The sequence below is a fragment of the Gastrolobium bilobum genome, unplaced genomic scaffold (genome assembly GCF_033153095.1).
Source record: "Gastrolobium bilobum isolate Gb01-03AN ecotype WA unplaced genomic scaffold, APGP_CSIRO_Gbil_v1 utg9713, whole genome shotgun sequence".
Taxonomy (NCBI): domain Eukaryota; kingdom Viridiplantae; phylum Streptophyta; class Magnoliopsida; order Fabales; family Fabaceae; genus Gastrolobium; species Gastrolobium bilobum.
In genome coordinates, this window is record NW_026899389.1 from 14,836 (window position 1) to 30,913 (window position 16,078).

At 39.2% G+C, this 16,078-nt stretch overlaps 1 protein-coding gene across 1 annotated transcript; it reads right to left on the bottom strand.

The window, feature by feature from the left end:
* Nucleotides 1-9,291: 9,291 nt before the first annotated feature.
* Nucleotides 9,292-11,046, bottom strand: LOC133290149 (uncharacterized). Its single transcript, XM_061488204.1, has 2 exons — nt 10,612-11,046; nt 9,292-10,431 (listed from the first exon to the last, which is right to left on the bottom strand). The coding sequence occupies exons 1-2, from the start codon at nt 11,044-11,046 to the stop codon at nt 9,292-9,294; spliced, it is 1,575 nt and encodes a 524-aa protein (XP_061344188.1).
* Between the last annotated feature and the right edge of the window lie 5,032 nt (nt 11,047-16,078).

The window sequence follows — 16,078 nt, forward strand, 5'->3', positions numbered from 1 at the left end:
ACGGGTCCATAACAGTTGGCCCTCAGCCAGGCTACCTGGGTGTCCGGGTTGCCGGGATGAATTTCGTTGTATTTTGCTTCAGGCTTTCTGCCGAGCTGAGAGCGTTTGAGTTTTTGTGAACTCTTTGCATACGTGTTCCTTATATCTGAGGACATTCGACCGGGGTCCTCGTTGCCCTTTATCTCGGCGGGTTGAGCATAAACCAGGGAAAACATTTCACGTATTTCCCTACCGAGTTAGGGATGAGCTTGAGTAGTTGGGATCCAACTGGCGAGTTGTCCCCAAGCATCATTCCTTACACACTCGTACTGAGTTTGTATCTTTCTTCTGGAACCGGGGATGATTTTCCCTGATCACCTACGGGGACGGGTTATGCATGAACCCGACAAGATACTTTACATGTGTAATCGGGTAACGAATGTGCTTGGTTAGTTGGGATCCAACTGGCAAGTTGCCCCCAAGCATCATTCGTATACACGTGTCTTCAGTCTCACACGCCGACTTATCTATAGCACTCATTTCATTCTGACACGTGCTGCTAGCCGCGTGTGTTAGCGTGCTGCAGCCACTTTGTGCCATTTTTGCGCTGCGTGCGCATTTATTAGGAGTTTCGTTTCAGACATTTAATCATTGCTTTTTAAGTGCAATGACATTGGTGCCCCTGACCCTTGCCATCCACGACTGCTGCGGTTACCACTCACGAGTGAAATGACATTGATGCCCCTGACCCTTGCCATTCGTAACCGTTGCAGTTACACTTGTGCCTATATAAGTGCGCACATTTCCCCCTTTTCATTCTTTACATTGCTTGTCTTGAAGAAGTTTTTGCCCTAAATTCTTTGAGCGCTAGCATCTGTAAGTGTCTTTGTGCGTATTTGCAAGTTCGTCTTCTTCGTCTCATTTACTCAAGTATTGCCACTTTCCTTCACACTTGCCTTATCTTCTTCCTGAATAACGTGTATTTGGCTGTCTGCATTTTAGACATTTGTCATTTCTATTTTGAGTTTGTTGTTCTTCGAACTTGATTCTGGCAAATTATTTGCTGGATGGTTTTTCTTCTTGCTATGCCAAGGCTCAGTGTTTCTAAAGTGTTGCTCATCGCTTCACTTCTTGCATTTTAGTGTGTGTCACCCTTTGGTTGTCGCTTTTTCTTTGTTGCTTTACAACTTAGTGTCACTTGGAACTTTTAACCAAAATGAGGGGGGGAAAAACCTCTTTCTTCAGTTCTGCATTGTGAGGGGAAGAAGGAGGAGGATTCAGATTTTTTGAAAAAATCCCCCTGGTGCTCGTTTTTGGCTGTGGGGGATTCCAAAAACTGAAGAGGAAGAACGTGAAGTCATGCTTCGTGGTTATCGCGGTGGTAGATCCCAGAGGAGATCCGGGTTATCCAACAAAGAATTAGGGCAAAGCCGGGGTAGAGGTTCGTCCACCCGGGGTAGGAGTTGTCTTTCTGTGAGCCGACGTATTCTCCAGCATTTTTCCCAAACCGGTTCTAAGCCCTCTAGTAGTTCACTTGTAGCAAACACTGGTCTTCCATTAGTCAATCAGGATATCCCACAGTCTTTCCATATCCAGAAAACCATTCCGTGTTATTCTTGTGTCTTTCTGAGTTCCAAGCTCATTGAACAAGGATGTGACTCTTTGGCCGAGTCTACGTTGGCTAGTGTAAGAACCTGCACCGTTAATTTAAGAAATTAATTAAATAAATATGAGAATTAGGAAATAATTCCATAATTGATCCTAATAATTATGAGAAAGCTTAAATAATTATAGTAAGTGATTAAGAATGCTGAAAGTCGCTTTTCTGACGAAAAGCGCAAATACCGGTTCTGCTCCACGGTATAAATGCGTACCGATGAAGTATCCCGGAAAATTATGAAAAGTGTGTATATGTCACTAGAATAATATATAGGACTAGCATAACAAGTTTCAGGTCAAAATAATGAGAACTGGTGCCAGAACTGATATTGGCTATGTAAAAGCGCGTACCGAAAATGTGCTGCAAAAAATAAAATAAAAATATGAAAAATCTTGGAAAAATGAGTAGGTTCAAAATCCTAAGTTTGGGATTAAAATGCTAAGCGTAGAAATTAGCGCTAATACTGTGTAATTAATCATTAACCGGCTATAAATAGAGCATTACATAGAACCCCTAGGCTGATTCTTTGTGCTCTACGTGCCTCCACTTGCATTTCTCTGGTCAGCCACCTTACCACCTTCTTCCCTCTCCATTGAGCCATCAAGAGGTCACTTTTCCTCTTGGTTTCTTCACAAAAACTCCTTAAGTGAGTGTATTCAAGCCTTGGAAAATAGAAAGGGGATGCATTTCTGAGTTAGGGTGTCAGTTTGAGTGAGGGTTGGTTGCTGACTTTTGGTTTTGTAAAGTGGGAAGCCATTTTCTTGGTGGTTGATGCTTTAAGAAGTAACCTTTGGGAAGAAAGGACCTTGCTTGAGGAGTATTTTCGTACTCCCTTAAAGTCAGAACTTGAGGAGCTGTTGTGAGAGCTCGAAGAGCCATTGTAGCTCTGTTTTGAAGCATTGGGTAAGTTGTTGAACCTTGATCATGAGTTTTCATTGTTTAAAGGTTGTGTCTTGGCATGTAAATGAGCTAAACAAGTAACCAGCCTGAACATGAACCTAAAAGAGTATAAAAATGCATGCTTGGACGTAGTAATGTGTTAAAAACCCAACCTTGAAAGTGATATCTCACGAAATGCAGAAACTGCATTCTGTCGCGAAATATCCGGATATGGTATCCGGATATCCATATCCTGATATGAATATTCGGATATGCATATCCAGATATGATATCCGGATATATCCGGATATGGTCCCGACATATACCCGAATATTCTGGGTTTTCGAGAACAGTAACGATACTGTTCATACAGAATGACATTTTGGGTTGTGGACCCATGATTGACCAATGTGGACTTCTGTAATAATTAAACTAAGTCAGAATCAAAGGAATTAAGGGCTTGAGGCTTTGTGAGAAGCCTAAAGACATGAAACGTAAAGGAAATGCGTTGTTTTTATGTCTTATGCTTGTAGAATATAAATATTGATGTGATTGTTGGTCTAAAACAGATTGTGATCTTGCTGTTTGTGGACTTTGAGCTTCTGTGGACTCTTTTTTTTTTTTTTTTTTTATTTCCAAAAAAAAAGATTATTTACATGGTCCCTACTCTCGTCCTTTTAACCCCTAATCAAGCTGGGCTTCGGGATCTACAAATCCAACCCTAAATAAAAGGAAACAACACAGAATTAATGGCTCTGGAACTCATGTACATTGGGTTCAAAATTATAACTTAGGTCCAAACGTCAAAATAAATTTCCAGCAAAACATGTCCATCTTGGGCTCAGGTTTCGACCATTTTACCGTCTGAATTGGGCTTCAGTGGCTGAAATAGAGATTGTAGACCTTTCTGTTAGATGAAAAACACAATAAGAATGGAGTCAATTAGACATCTGTAGAGTGAGATATGGAAAAAATACAAAAGTAGTGTAAATCTGAAAAATTATGACGAAAATCAATTAAACCCAATTAAAATCTATAATTTTGATTTGACCCAAAAGACCTTTATATAATTCAAATAAATCGTAAAAATACCAACCAAGAGTAATAAATAAGTGTAACAAAATATGTGTTATCAAGCTGTTAAGTGCAAATGCCTTATGATATGTATGTGGTGTTCGCCTAGACGGGATGTAATCCTGTGGGCAGGTACGACATGAGCGCGTACTATGTGGGTAATAGACGTATTCCTGCATCTCTCTGGCCAGTAGATTAGTTATAACACACATGACATGATTATCTGCTGCATTGCATTGGTTTTGGAATTAATATTATATGACTGCTTTTAGAACTTATATTGCACATGTAAGTGAGCTTGGGGTGGAAGATCCTTGAGGACCCCCTGTCTTACTGAGATTTCTGTTTAGAGATCTCACCCCACGTTTGGGGCACCATTTTCAGGTTCAGGTAACTCGGGGGTTGAGACCTCGAGCGGCAGGAGGCCTGAGCTGAGTTAGATATTGCTGATTATACTATGATGTTTGGATGCTGTTATGTCTATCTTTATGATTGTCTTGTTTTTTGATTTAAGACTCTGTTGGCTATGTTTCCTTATTTGGTGAGCATGGGGATTGTCCATGCCACATTTACTTGACTTTATGCTTTTAGATTCGAGTTGTATAATTGTATCAGGATTATGTCCGATCTACGTGTTGTAGTTCCGTGACTTAGATACTCACAGATCTTTATGTATTGAGGTAATTCAGTTAGCTGTCTATTTGCAATTTACATACAGGCAATGTTTTGTGAAAGTGATTAAGTAATCAACTTGGGAATTGTTAATGACGTCATAATTGAAAAGAAAAACATATTCCGCATTTTTAATTAAGCGTGACTTAATACGATGATATGTTAACAAATTGGGTATACACGAGGTGTTACAGCTAGCTGCCGGCATGAAGATGTTTCAGGATCTACCTCGGCATCTGGTAAGGCAGATGACCCAATCACCATCTCAGAGAAGTTGACTTCTTCGTCTTTTAGTTATTCTTCATCTAGTAGCATTTTTGATTCAGGTATGCCCATTTTGTCCTTCTGATTAAGTTATTTTATTGTTTTAGGTATTTATGGCATCTCCCCCCAGAGGTTGTAGAGGAGTCAGGTTCTGCCGAGTCATGTTCTGATTCTCCTCCAGCCTCCTTAGTATCCCAGTTTCTCCGGATAACTTATGAAGTTTTAAACACCACGTCCGAGATGTGTATGGACGATGTGGCTGGTCTCCCCGTTGGGAAGCTGGAAAACTTTGACATAGGCCCTCCACATGAAGACGAACTAGTTTGTTTCGGGGGAAGTTCTGATGAACCTTATTTCTTCTTCTTGTACCGAGATGTTGTAACTCAACTCGGCATCAAGTTTCCTTTCACCGAGTTCCAGATGGACATCTTAAATCATCTTCACATACTCCCAGTCAACTTCACGCCAATGCTTGGGGTTTTGTTAAGGCGTTCGAGCATTTTTGCGCATACCTCGCCCTTCCACCTGCTGTCTATGTTTTCTTTTATTTCTTTATGCCTCTTACTCCTCGAACTGGCCGTGAACCGCCAGAGAGAAAAGGTTGGGTCACCATCCGGGGTGTCCCTGGTCGTAAACTTTTCCATGTTTATACTGAGTCCTTCAAGAACTTCAAGTAGAAGTTTTTCAAAGTTTCTGTGCATCCCGGGAAGGAAGTGTGGTTCCTCGATGGTTGTGATTCTGAGGATGTGGAGGGAAAGTTTCCCCTTTACTGGTCATCTGACCATTACCAATTCTCTTCTTCAAGTTATTGTTTTAAAGAGTCCGAATTGAACCCCGCTGAAGTCAATAGTGTCATTGCCATGCGTGCGTATAACGGTTCGCGTACTCATGTTAGCGTTGCATCTCTTCTTTACAAGTCCCAAGAAGAACTTGATGCTGAAATAAGTATGGCTTGTTTTTATATTTATATGCATATTTGTACTTATATGCATATTTGTTATACTGCATCTCATGACTATCTTTATTGTTTTTGATTTTGCAGTTTCCGGTATGGAAAACTAGCAGCAAGACCAACAGCAGGACCAGCAGGATGACCAACCAAGCTGGCTGTCGGCTCTGGGCCGAGGCAAAAAGGAAATTGTTGTCGACTTGACTGGCAAAAAGAGAAAAGCCTCTGTTTATCCATTATCTCCTTTTATAACTTAGAAAATTTTCCAAGTTTTCTTAAACCCTATTCGTGTTGCTCCCCGTCCGACATGGGTTATTCTTAACAACTCGAATATAGTTTTATTTTTGCGACTCGTGCATTTTACGAGTGCTTGTACATTGACCTGGCTGAGGTCAAAAAGCATTATACGGATTCCGTTTTCTGTCATTTTCTATGGCGCATGTTTATTTTGACTTAAGCATTTTAGCAAGCCTGCATTGATGATGGTAATTGTCTTTATTGACTTAACCGTTTCATCCTAACTCAAATTTCGTAATCCAGCTTTATCCAAGGTAAAGGCAGCATTATCATTTGTCCCCCTTAGGTCTTTTGATCGAGGTAAGGAGCATTTTGACTTGATCAGAGTCAGTATGATAAATTGCAATTGCACCTTAGAACGTGTATTGATGCATTAAAATTGAATAAGAATAAATCTTAAAAAAGAAAAATTTCTCATTTATTGATATCAAATTCGTCGATTACATGAATTTGCTGGATATTTGGCTTTAGTCAAGTCCCTAAAAAAGAAAATAATTTGCCTAGAAAAAACTTCAAATAAATTGAAATATTTCAAATCTTCAGAAGGTGGATCCCGGATTTAGCTGTAATATACTTTCAGCTTATTCGCGTTCCAGGTTCGCTTGATTCTTTTGCCTTCTGTTGTTTCCAGGACATAGGCTCCTCTTCCAAGCTTTTCTTTAACTCGGTAAGGACCTTCCCAGTTTGCAGCTAGCTTCCCATCTATGGCATTCTTATTGCCAATATCTGCTCTCCTGAGTACCAAGTCATTTTTCTCAAAGACTCTTGGTCTCACTTTTTTGTTGTATCTAGCTGCTATCAGTTGTTTGGCCATCATATCCCGGCAGTGGGCTGTGACCCTGGCTTCATCAATGAGATCTAACTCAGAAGTGAGCAGTTTACTATTTTCTTGTTCATTCTGCTTAATATCATTCATTCTTTTCCAAGAGCGTTCTCCAATCTCCACCGGAATCATGGCTTCACATCCATATGTCAATCTGAAAGGGGTTCCCCCCGTTGCTGTCTGGGTACTCGTTCGATATGCCCACAAAACAAAGTATAATTGATGGACCCAGCTTTCTTTGGCATCCTTCATTCATTTCTTGAGCTCGTCAACAATTACCTTGTTTGCAGCTTCAGCTTTTCCATTTGACTGTGGGTGTTCCACAGATGTGAAACGGTGTTTGACCTTCAAGTCTTTCATCAACTCCTGGAACCGTTTATCAGCAAACTGTGTTCTATTATCAGTCACTACCTCGACTGGTATTCCAAACTGGAGACGATGTTCCTTTCAAAGAACCTTTGTACCCTGGTCGAGGCTATTGTGGTAACCGGTTCTGCTTATATCCACTTGGTGAAGTAGTCTACAGCTATAATTAGCCACTTCAACTGTCCTTCCGCAGCTTTGAAGGGTCCCAACAAATCCACCCCCCATTTGAAAAAGGGCCATTGAGCCGAGATGTATTTCAATTCTTCTGGTGGTGAAAGAATCAGTCTGGCATGCTTCTGACAACTGTCGCATATTTTGACATGTTCTTTGGAATCTGCTTCCATAATCGGCCAGTAATAGCCAGCTCAGAGGGTCTTTCTAGCCAAAGGCCTACCCCCATGTGTTGGCCATTGATTCCTTCGTGTATCTCGGCCAACATATATTATGCTTCTTCTGAGTTCAAGCATTTCAGCATAGAAATGTGTAACCACTTTCTATACAACTAATCTTCCTCTATTGCATGTTGGGTTGCATCTCGGATCAACTTCCTGGACTCTAATGGTTCCTCAAGCAATGTCCCTTTCTCAAGGTATTATCAGCTTCCACTATAGGTTGCCTCCAGTCATTTTCCGAGCTTATTATCATTACGCAACTCGACTGTGTTCTGCTCTGCTGTACCACGGTCCTGTAGTTTCCTGAGTTTTTTGTACTTGCCAATTTAGACAAGATCTCAGCTCGGCTGTTTTTCCCTCGAGGAATATGAGTGACTTTTACCTCTTCAAACTCGGCCATCATTTCTCGGACCTTGGTTAGGTATTTCATCAGCAGAGGGCCTTTGGCCTGATATTTTCCTTCTATCTGAAAAGTCATCAATTGGGAGTCACTGAAGACTTTAATCCTTTTAGCCCCATGTTCCTTAACCTGCATCAATCCGGCTATTAGGGCTTCATATTCTGCTTGATTGTTGGAAGTTGGGAAACCCAGGTTCAAGGAGTGTTCTATTGCCACCCCTTCTGAACTTTCAAGTATGATCCCAGCACCACTTCCTTTATCATTAGAGGATCCATCTACATATACCCTCCAAGTATCTTCAGCTTCGCCCATGTCTGGGCTGACTGGGGTGAGCTCCATTATGAAATCGATCAAAGCTTATGATTTGATAGCCTTCCGACTTTCATAAGTAATGTCGTATTCAGAGAGCTCAATTTCCCAGTTAGTTATTCTTCCTGCCAGATCCAGTTTATGCAATACCTGCCATATAGGTTGATTAGTGCGAACTACTATCTGGTGTCCCTGAAAGTATGGCCGCAATCTCCTCGCCGTAATCAGCAAGGCAAAAGCTACTTTTTTCAGCCTTTGGTATCTCAACTCAGGACCTTGCAAGGCCCTACTGATAAAGTAAATTGGCTCCTGACCTTAGCTCGTTTCCTTAATCAGAACAACACTTATTGCTTCTTCCCCCACAGCCAAGTACATGATTAGAGTATCTTCTGGTTCTGGCTTAGATAGTACTGGTGGGGTTGCCAAACATTTTTTAACCTTGTTGAACACGGATTGACATTCCGGGTTCCAACCCTGCATAACTTATTTCTTTAATAATTTGAAGAATGGGAGGGCATTTTCAGCTGACTTGGGTAAGAACTGGGTTAGTGCAGCCAGCCTACCAATCAGTTGCTGAACCTCCTTCTTGATTTGAGGAGCTTTCATATCAAGCACTACTTTGTACTTGTCAGGGTTCGCTTTGATTCCTCTATAGGTTAACATGAAACCCAAAAATTTCCCTGCCAAGACTCCAAACGCGCATTTTACCGGGTTCTGTCGAATGCGGTATTTCCTAAGCTTTTGGAATGTCTGCTCCAGATCTCGGACATGGTTTGTCAAGTCAAATGACTTAACGATCATATCATCAATGTATACTTCTACGTTCTTGCCTAGTTGATCCTCAAACACCTTGTTCATCATCCTCTGGTACGTTGCTCCAGAGTTTTCGAGCCCAAAAGGCATTACATTATAACAGTAATTGGTCTTTTCAGCAATAAAGGCAGTTTTCTCTTGATCTTCAGGATATATCGGGATCTGGTTATAACCCGAATATGCATCCATGAAGGATAGCAGTTGGAATCCAGCTGAGTTATCTACTAGCTGATCTATGTTGGGCATAGGGTAAGAATCTTTCGGGCACACTTTATTCAGATCCGTGTAATTAGTGCAGACTCTCCATTTTCTGTTGATTTTTTTCACCATAACAACGTTGGCAAGCCAATTCGTATATTGTATCTCACGAATAAATCCGGCATCCAGCAACTCCTTCATGTGTTCCTCCAGAACTTATTTTCTTTCTGGCCCCAACTTCCTTTTCTTCTGCGAAACTGGTGTTGATCCAGGGTAAACCGCCAACTTGTGGCAGCAAAAGGTTGGATCTATGCCGGGAATCTCGGATGACTTCCACGCAAAGACATCCGTGTTGCATTTGAGAAACCCGGCTAATTCTTCCTTGATGTGGGGATCTATGATCTTACCAATACGGGTAAATTGACCAGGTTCTTTTCCCAAAACAAGGTCTTCCAATTCCCCATATGATTCTGGCATGGGGATTGCTTCTTTTCTCATATCCAGCTCAACCACATTGACGAGTTTTCCTGAATGATGAGGAATTTCCTTCTTGCCGGCTTTATCCCCTAGACGTATCTGGGGTGGACTCAAATGTCCACCTTCATTCCTTTTGACTGTTTCAAAGTAGCATTTTCTGGATTCTTTTTTATCGCCACTGATGGTAATGATTTCATTCTTGCTGCTTACCATCTTTATCTTTTGATGCTTTGTGGATACCAGCATGTCCCATTTGTGTATGGTTGGTCTCCCTAGAATGATATTGCTTTCTGACGGAAAGTCAGCGACTATGAATCTCACTCGTTCTGATTTGAAAGCTTCCTTCGTTCCCAGGGTCAACCTAAGATCAATATAGCCTTTAGGAGGTGTGTTTTCTCCATTAAAAGCTATCAAGGTTGTCTTGCAAGATTTGAGGTCGTCCTTATCAAGGTTCATCTTTTTGAAGGCACCCCATAGTATAATGTCGGCACTGCTTCCAACATCTATGAAGATCTTTTTAACCCGGTAATTCACCAGGGTTCCGATGACGACCAACCCATCTAAATGCCCTGGCAAAACACCTTGCATATATTCCTTTGTGAAACAGAGCAGAGGAGGGCCTGGTTTACTGGGGTCCTCCTTAAATTTAGGATGATCCCGGATCGATAACACTTCTTTTAGGTACTTTCGCCTAGCACTTACAATGTCTCCTCCTCCTCCCAGAGCTCCATTGATCATATTACAATCGAATTCGGCTTCCGGGAATTCATCGTTATTGGAATAATCTTTCTGGTTCCTTTCCTCTTTCTTTTTCTTCTCATGGACCAGACTCTTGCTCTTCTTCCGATTTCCAGACTTTCTTTTGTTGTTTTTGGCACCCTGAGTTTTGATCACATACTGGCGTAGTTTTGATCACATACTAGCGTAGTTTTGATCATATACTGGCGTAGTTTCCCCTCTCTAGCATTGATCAGTGTTGTGACCCGGTCCATCATGGAAGACGCAGTACTTGGACTTATCCAAATCTCCTCTATCAAATATGGGCCGAGGTCTATATACTTTCTTCATCTCCGTCATTGCCACTTCCCTCCAAATTTGAGAGCGTGAGGCATTCAACGGTGTATACTTCTCATATATTCCAACCCGGTCTCTATCATCCAGGATCCTGCTTCTGGAATCTTTCTTTTTATTACCAGGTCGTTCCTTTTCTCTTGGGGCCAGACTCCTTCTTCTTGGGCTTGCTCTTTTACCTTGCTCTGATAGCGCATTTGCTATCTCCATTCGTTCGAGTTCCAAGTATTTCTTGGAACGAGTTCTGAACTCCTCCAACGTCCTCACAGGGTCTTTGTAGACCGACTTGGCTAGTCTAGATGATCCATCCAGGCCAACCACAATGAGGTGGACGTGGACATTCTCTTGTAAACCCGGCACCTGCAAGGCAGCATCTTTAAACCTGTTAAGATACCTCTGGAGAGTTTTTCGGGTTGCTGTCATATCTTTCCTAGGGCGAACTCAGACTTTGGGTGTTTTTTGCTTGGTGCAAAATTCAGCAGAAATTTCTCTCCGAATTCCTCGAAGGAACTAATAGAGTTGGCAGGTAGGGTTGAGAAACATGCCTGTGCTGCCCCAGTCAGAGTTATGGCGAATATCTGATATATGAGGGGCTCATCAATTCCTCGGATATACATGTCTGTATCAAATGCATCTATGTGGACATATGGGTCCTGACTTTCATAATATTTCGGCAAGCGTGCCGAATCGAAATCTTTCGGGAAAGGAGCATTCAATATTTCACCAGTAAAGGGGCTGTTATTGTACTGCCCCCTACTGTACTTCCTCTTGTAACCACCGGGTTCCACGTGTCCTCTGATGGTTTGGGCATCTCAGTTTGGATGTGTATCATCCCAGTTTCTCTGCCCGTTTTCTCCTGTCGAAGCATTCTGGGTCAAAGTTTGCGCATTGGCATTCTGTTCACCCATTCCGATGTTCTCTGGGTTTGGACCCAACGTACTCCCAAGATTGGGCCTTACATTGTTTCTCGGGTTCGTACCCGATGTAATCCCAGGATTGGGCATTCCTTGGTTTTCTACCTCAGTAACCCGATTTTGATGATCCGGGTTGTGGTTTCCTTCTCGGCCATTAGCATCTCGGCCTTGGTTGTTTCTCACTCCAAGCCCTGTCATCCCCATTAAGCGTTGTTCCAAACCCTGTATTCTCCTAGTATTTTCTTCCTGCATCCTCTGGAAATCTTGCCAATGGAGGTTATTATGATTCTCTATCTCCTTCATTCTCCGTAAAATTACGGCGACCGCATTTTGGGTAAGTCTAGAATCAGGATCTGCAGATTGGGCAACGCGAGCAGCAATATCCCCAGGATGTTAGAGGGGATTATTTAGAGCTGGAGCTGCAACTCGATCGCGGGGTGCTGGGGTGGAGGCTGTATCTGATACATCCTCACTGACATGAACATGATCCTAATCCACCTCATTCTCAGGCTGGTTTTGAGGTCGATTCACCTCTTCCAATACTGGATCCAGCAGATGATTCTGAGGGTGTGGCTGTTGGCTATTACTCATTGTATGGACTGCCATCTTCGTTCAGGATTGTGAGAATATCAAATTCAAAGATGAATCCCCATAGACAACAACAATGTTCTGTCTAGGAGATAGAGATTTCCAGTCCAATGGACTGGTATATTGATCTTGGATCTAGTGCCCTCTTCAAGGTATCTATAAAGGAGATACCCTTGAGTCAAACAAATCATTGTGCATAGTAAACAAGTAACGACTTTGCTAAAGGGTGTGTGTGTGCGCACAGTGACAACATAACAGTAAGTGTGAGAGATAGCGTAACGTACCTTTAGAGTTTACCTTTTATTTATAGAGGTTACCTGTGAGTAACATGATATGGACCTTTAGAATCTCTGATGAGGGCCCAGGTCTGTCTGCTACGCTGTCGTATTAGGATTAGTATCCTTGATGGATACTATCCATAATTACACTTGATCTAAATCTTGGATTGCCCGTTATTGGGCCTGTCATTCAATAAGCCCCTTATGTGGGTCCATAACAGCACCGACACTTCAAAATTCCTGACGTGTCATGTCCGACACTCACCGACACTCCGACACTTCCTGACACTCCAATACTCGTTGCAAAAACTCAAAAAAAGTTATGTTGCGTTACATTTTGAGTTCCAACTATTAGATTCGTTGGATTACTATTACTATTTTATTGAGTTTAATATAAACATTTAGGATATCTTATGTTCCTTTGCAAAATTGATGGGTATTATAAGTTTAGCTTTATCTTTTTTGTTAAATTATTGAATATTAAATATAATATACACTACATAAATTAAAAATATTATATAATATCAAAATGTATCCTAACGTGTCAAAATTTAACATTTTTTAGAATTAATGTGTCGGAGTATCGTGTTGTATCTCGTGTTCTGTGTCGGTGTCGGTGCAACATATGGTCATTTGGTTTCTTAAGTGGGCCACTCACACATCATTGTCACTTTGTTTGGGTCGGTAATGATATGTTTTATAAAAAGTTTGGACGACTCGTAAATATAGAACTACGTCCTTTCTGATGTTTATGTTTGTCTTTGTTTTCATTAACAAATGTACAAAACCAATGACTTTTGCTTCCCGTGTGTTTTTCAGTTGATCCTTTATAGAGAAAGCTGGTTGACGGGTCTATTTCCTATGATCGAACTCCTAGGATCGAACAGGTATACATTCCCTCGTGCAAAATTTTATTTTTGTATATTTAACAAAGAAATTCATTCCTCTATTTGAACCATAATCTTTCAATTTCAAAAAGTAAGCTTATCATTTTTCTGAGACTTGCTAGTCATCAGCAACTTCAATATTATTTAATTTTTTTGGAGTGTTACCTTCATTAAAGGGGATAAAAAGCAACATCGTTTATCATAAAGACAATCATACAGGAAAACAATGTTATTAGGTACAAAACTTTTGATACCAAAGTTATTTTGTATCAACATTGACATTTTTCTTGTGGTAGAAAATAATTTCGAATAGAAGCTGTGTTTGTGTGAATACCTCTTGTCTTTTGGTACAACTTGTGTTCACGTTGTTTTTTGGTGCTCTAGTTGTTTGTAGATGTTGTTGGATAACCTGGATTCTCAATGTTGTTTATAGTGAAGAACTTGAGTTGACTTAAAAATGGTTCTATGGATTTTACTCCTCATACTGAGGAGGTTTTCCATATTATAATTGCTTTTTATTGCATTGACTTTGTTTCTTGTATAATTATTGTTGGAACAATTTTTTTGCTTGAGTTCTGTAACATCCTTTATAACTAGCTAGCATAGAGGATATCATATTACTTCTTAAATTATATCTTAAATAAAAGAATAAGAATTATAAAATAATAAAGAATTTGAGATTCTAAAGCAATGGTTATAAAAGAAGGCATACGTCAAAACACCCTTAAAATTTAATTATACATTAAACAATAAGTCAAGTTCACTAGTACATCTGGAATATATTAGATTACATCACTATCTAAACTGAAAGAAAACATTTCTACTCTATCGAGGTAGAAAATTAAAGTCATTCGACGGGTACACAAAATCACTCTGACTTTTTTATTGTCTTAAAAATCTTTAATCATGGTGCTTCATCCTACTCCAAGGATATACATTCTAGGCATGCTTACTTTCTGAAAAGGTTAGCATAAATATAAACACACGTGAGATAAATCTCAGTAATATTGGAGTTTTTAAACTATAACAAGTCCAGCCGCTTTAACGAAAAATATCATTTTCTCAAAACATGTTTACAATAAGAAAATAATAATAGAAATAGTAAACATAGAAAAGAACGTGTAATGTTTAACTGAAACTACTAAAGGCCAAACCTTTGTGGGTTTCTGCATGTGAAAGGCTTTGATTGACGGAGCTCAACCCAAGTAAGGCGCGTCTCTTACCATATTGTCGTTTGAACCCAAACCTTCATGGGCAATTCCTCTTCAGAATCATTCAGTTAAGATTACATATTTCGTTAATATTCATTTTGTACCAAAGGAATTCCTTAGTTCTATAGTCTTGATTCAAGATCATTCTTATAACTGATATGAATAAATCCATTAAATCCACAAAATCAAAGTTTTAGAAGATAAAAACAAGAAGATAGAAGATAAAATCAAAGATAGAAATTAAAATAAAAGAATTAAAGAAATCTGTAAGAAAATTGTTTGCCTTAATAACGACACTTTCACAACTTTTTAAGAAATAACTTCTGAAATACCAACTTAAGAAATAGATGAAGAAAAGTGAAACTAGGCGAATGAGGTTCTCTCCTAATATTACATATATCTTTCTCTCTTTTTTCTCTTATGCATGGGTATCTTAAGGGAGGTTGGTTTGTATAGACTTTAAAGTGGCCCTTTTTATATATAAAGATATAAAGAATCTAATCATTACTTTTATAAAATTCTAAGAAATTTAATCATTACTTCAATAAAAATCTAAACTAATCATTACTTAAATTAAAATATTAAGTTTCACGATTACTTTGATCAAAGATGCCATTTTTCAAAGATATTTTTATTTTCAAAGATTCTATTTTCAAATATATTATTGTTATTTTATTATTATTTATATGTTTTTTAAGGTGTTACAATTCTCTTATTCTAAATAAATTTTTGTCCTCAAAATTTAGACATACTTTCTAAAAAAAAAAAAACTGGATAACTTTGTTCAATTGCCTAAAAACCACACAATTGACAGTTAACTAATTCATGCCAAGAAACACATCTATGTCAATCATAGGCAGATAAACTAAATCTATCTCAAATAACTTTCCTTCACTTTGAAGATGACAATTCTTACAGACTTGGAATGTGGTTATCTTTTTCCTAGTAGGAAGAAAAACATCAAGATGAGAAGGTAGAATGAAAATTTATAACATTAATTTTTGAGCAGAAGATAGGGAGATGAAAATGGATACTCCCAGAATCATAGAGTACAATTATAGCAGAATCTTATGTTAGATGTTGCGAACACAAAAAATATACCAGTCTTTTCCAAATAAAGTGATGAGTGAGTATCGTTCCCACGAGGACTAAATTCAAGCAATAATTCACCGCTTTTATCTAAGTTAGACAATTCAAAAGTAGTTTGAACAAGTTTTCAATATCTAATTAAAAATCAAGTAAAAATGCAAATCAAGAAATTGATTAAAAAGATGAGTTTCAAAATTAAGAATAAAAATATAGTTAGGGTTTACTTCACCTCTGATCCCCTTTAAGTGAATTAAATTAATTCAATAAAGTTCAAACTCTATTGTTACCAAACAATTCATCATCTAAATGATAATTGGTTAAATCCCTAATATCTTAATTATTTAACCCTTTAACCTAATTAGAATCATAATTTCTTAGAAGCCCCTTTTAGATTAAGCTTTATGCACAATGAATCTCATGAGTTTGCAACTCCTGCAGGTCTATGTCTAGAACATGCAAAAATTGGTATTTATCCTAGTTCAGATTTA

Coding starts and splice junctions, on each gene's coding strand:
- LOC133290149 (XM_061488204.1), bottom strand. CDS start 11,046: ATGACAGCAACCCGAAAAACTCTCCAGAGGTATCTTAACAGGTTTAAA. Junction 10,432..10,611: donor CAATGACGGAGATGAAGAAA/GTATATAGACCT, acceptor ATCAAAACTCAG/GGTGCCAAAAACAACAAAAG.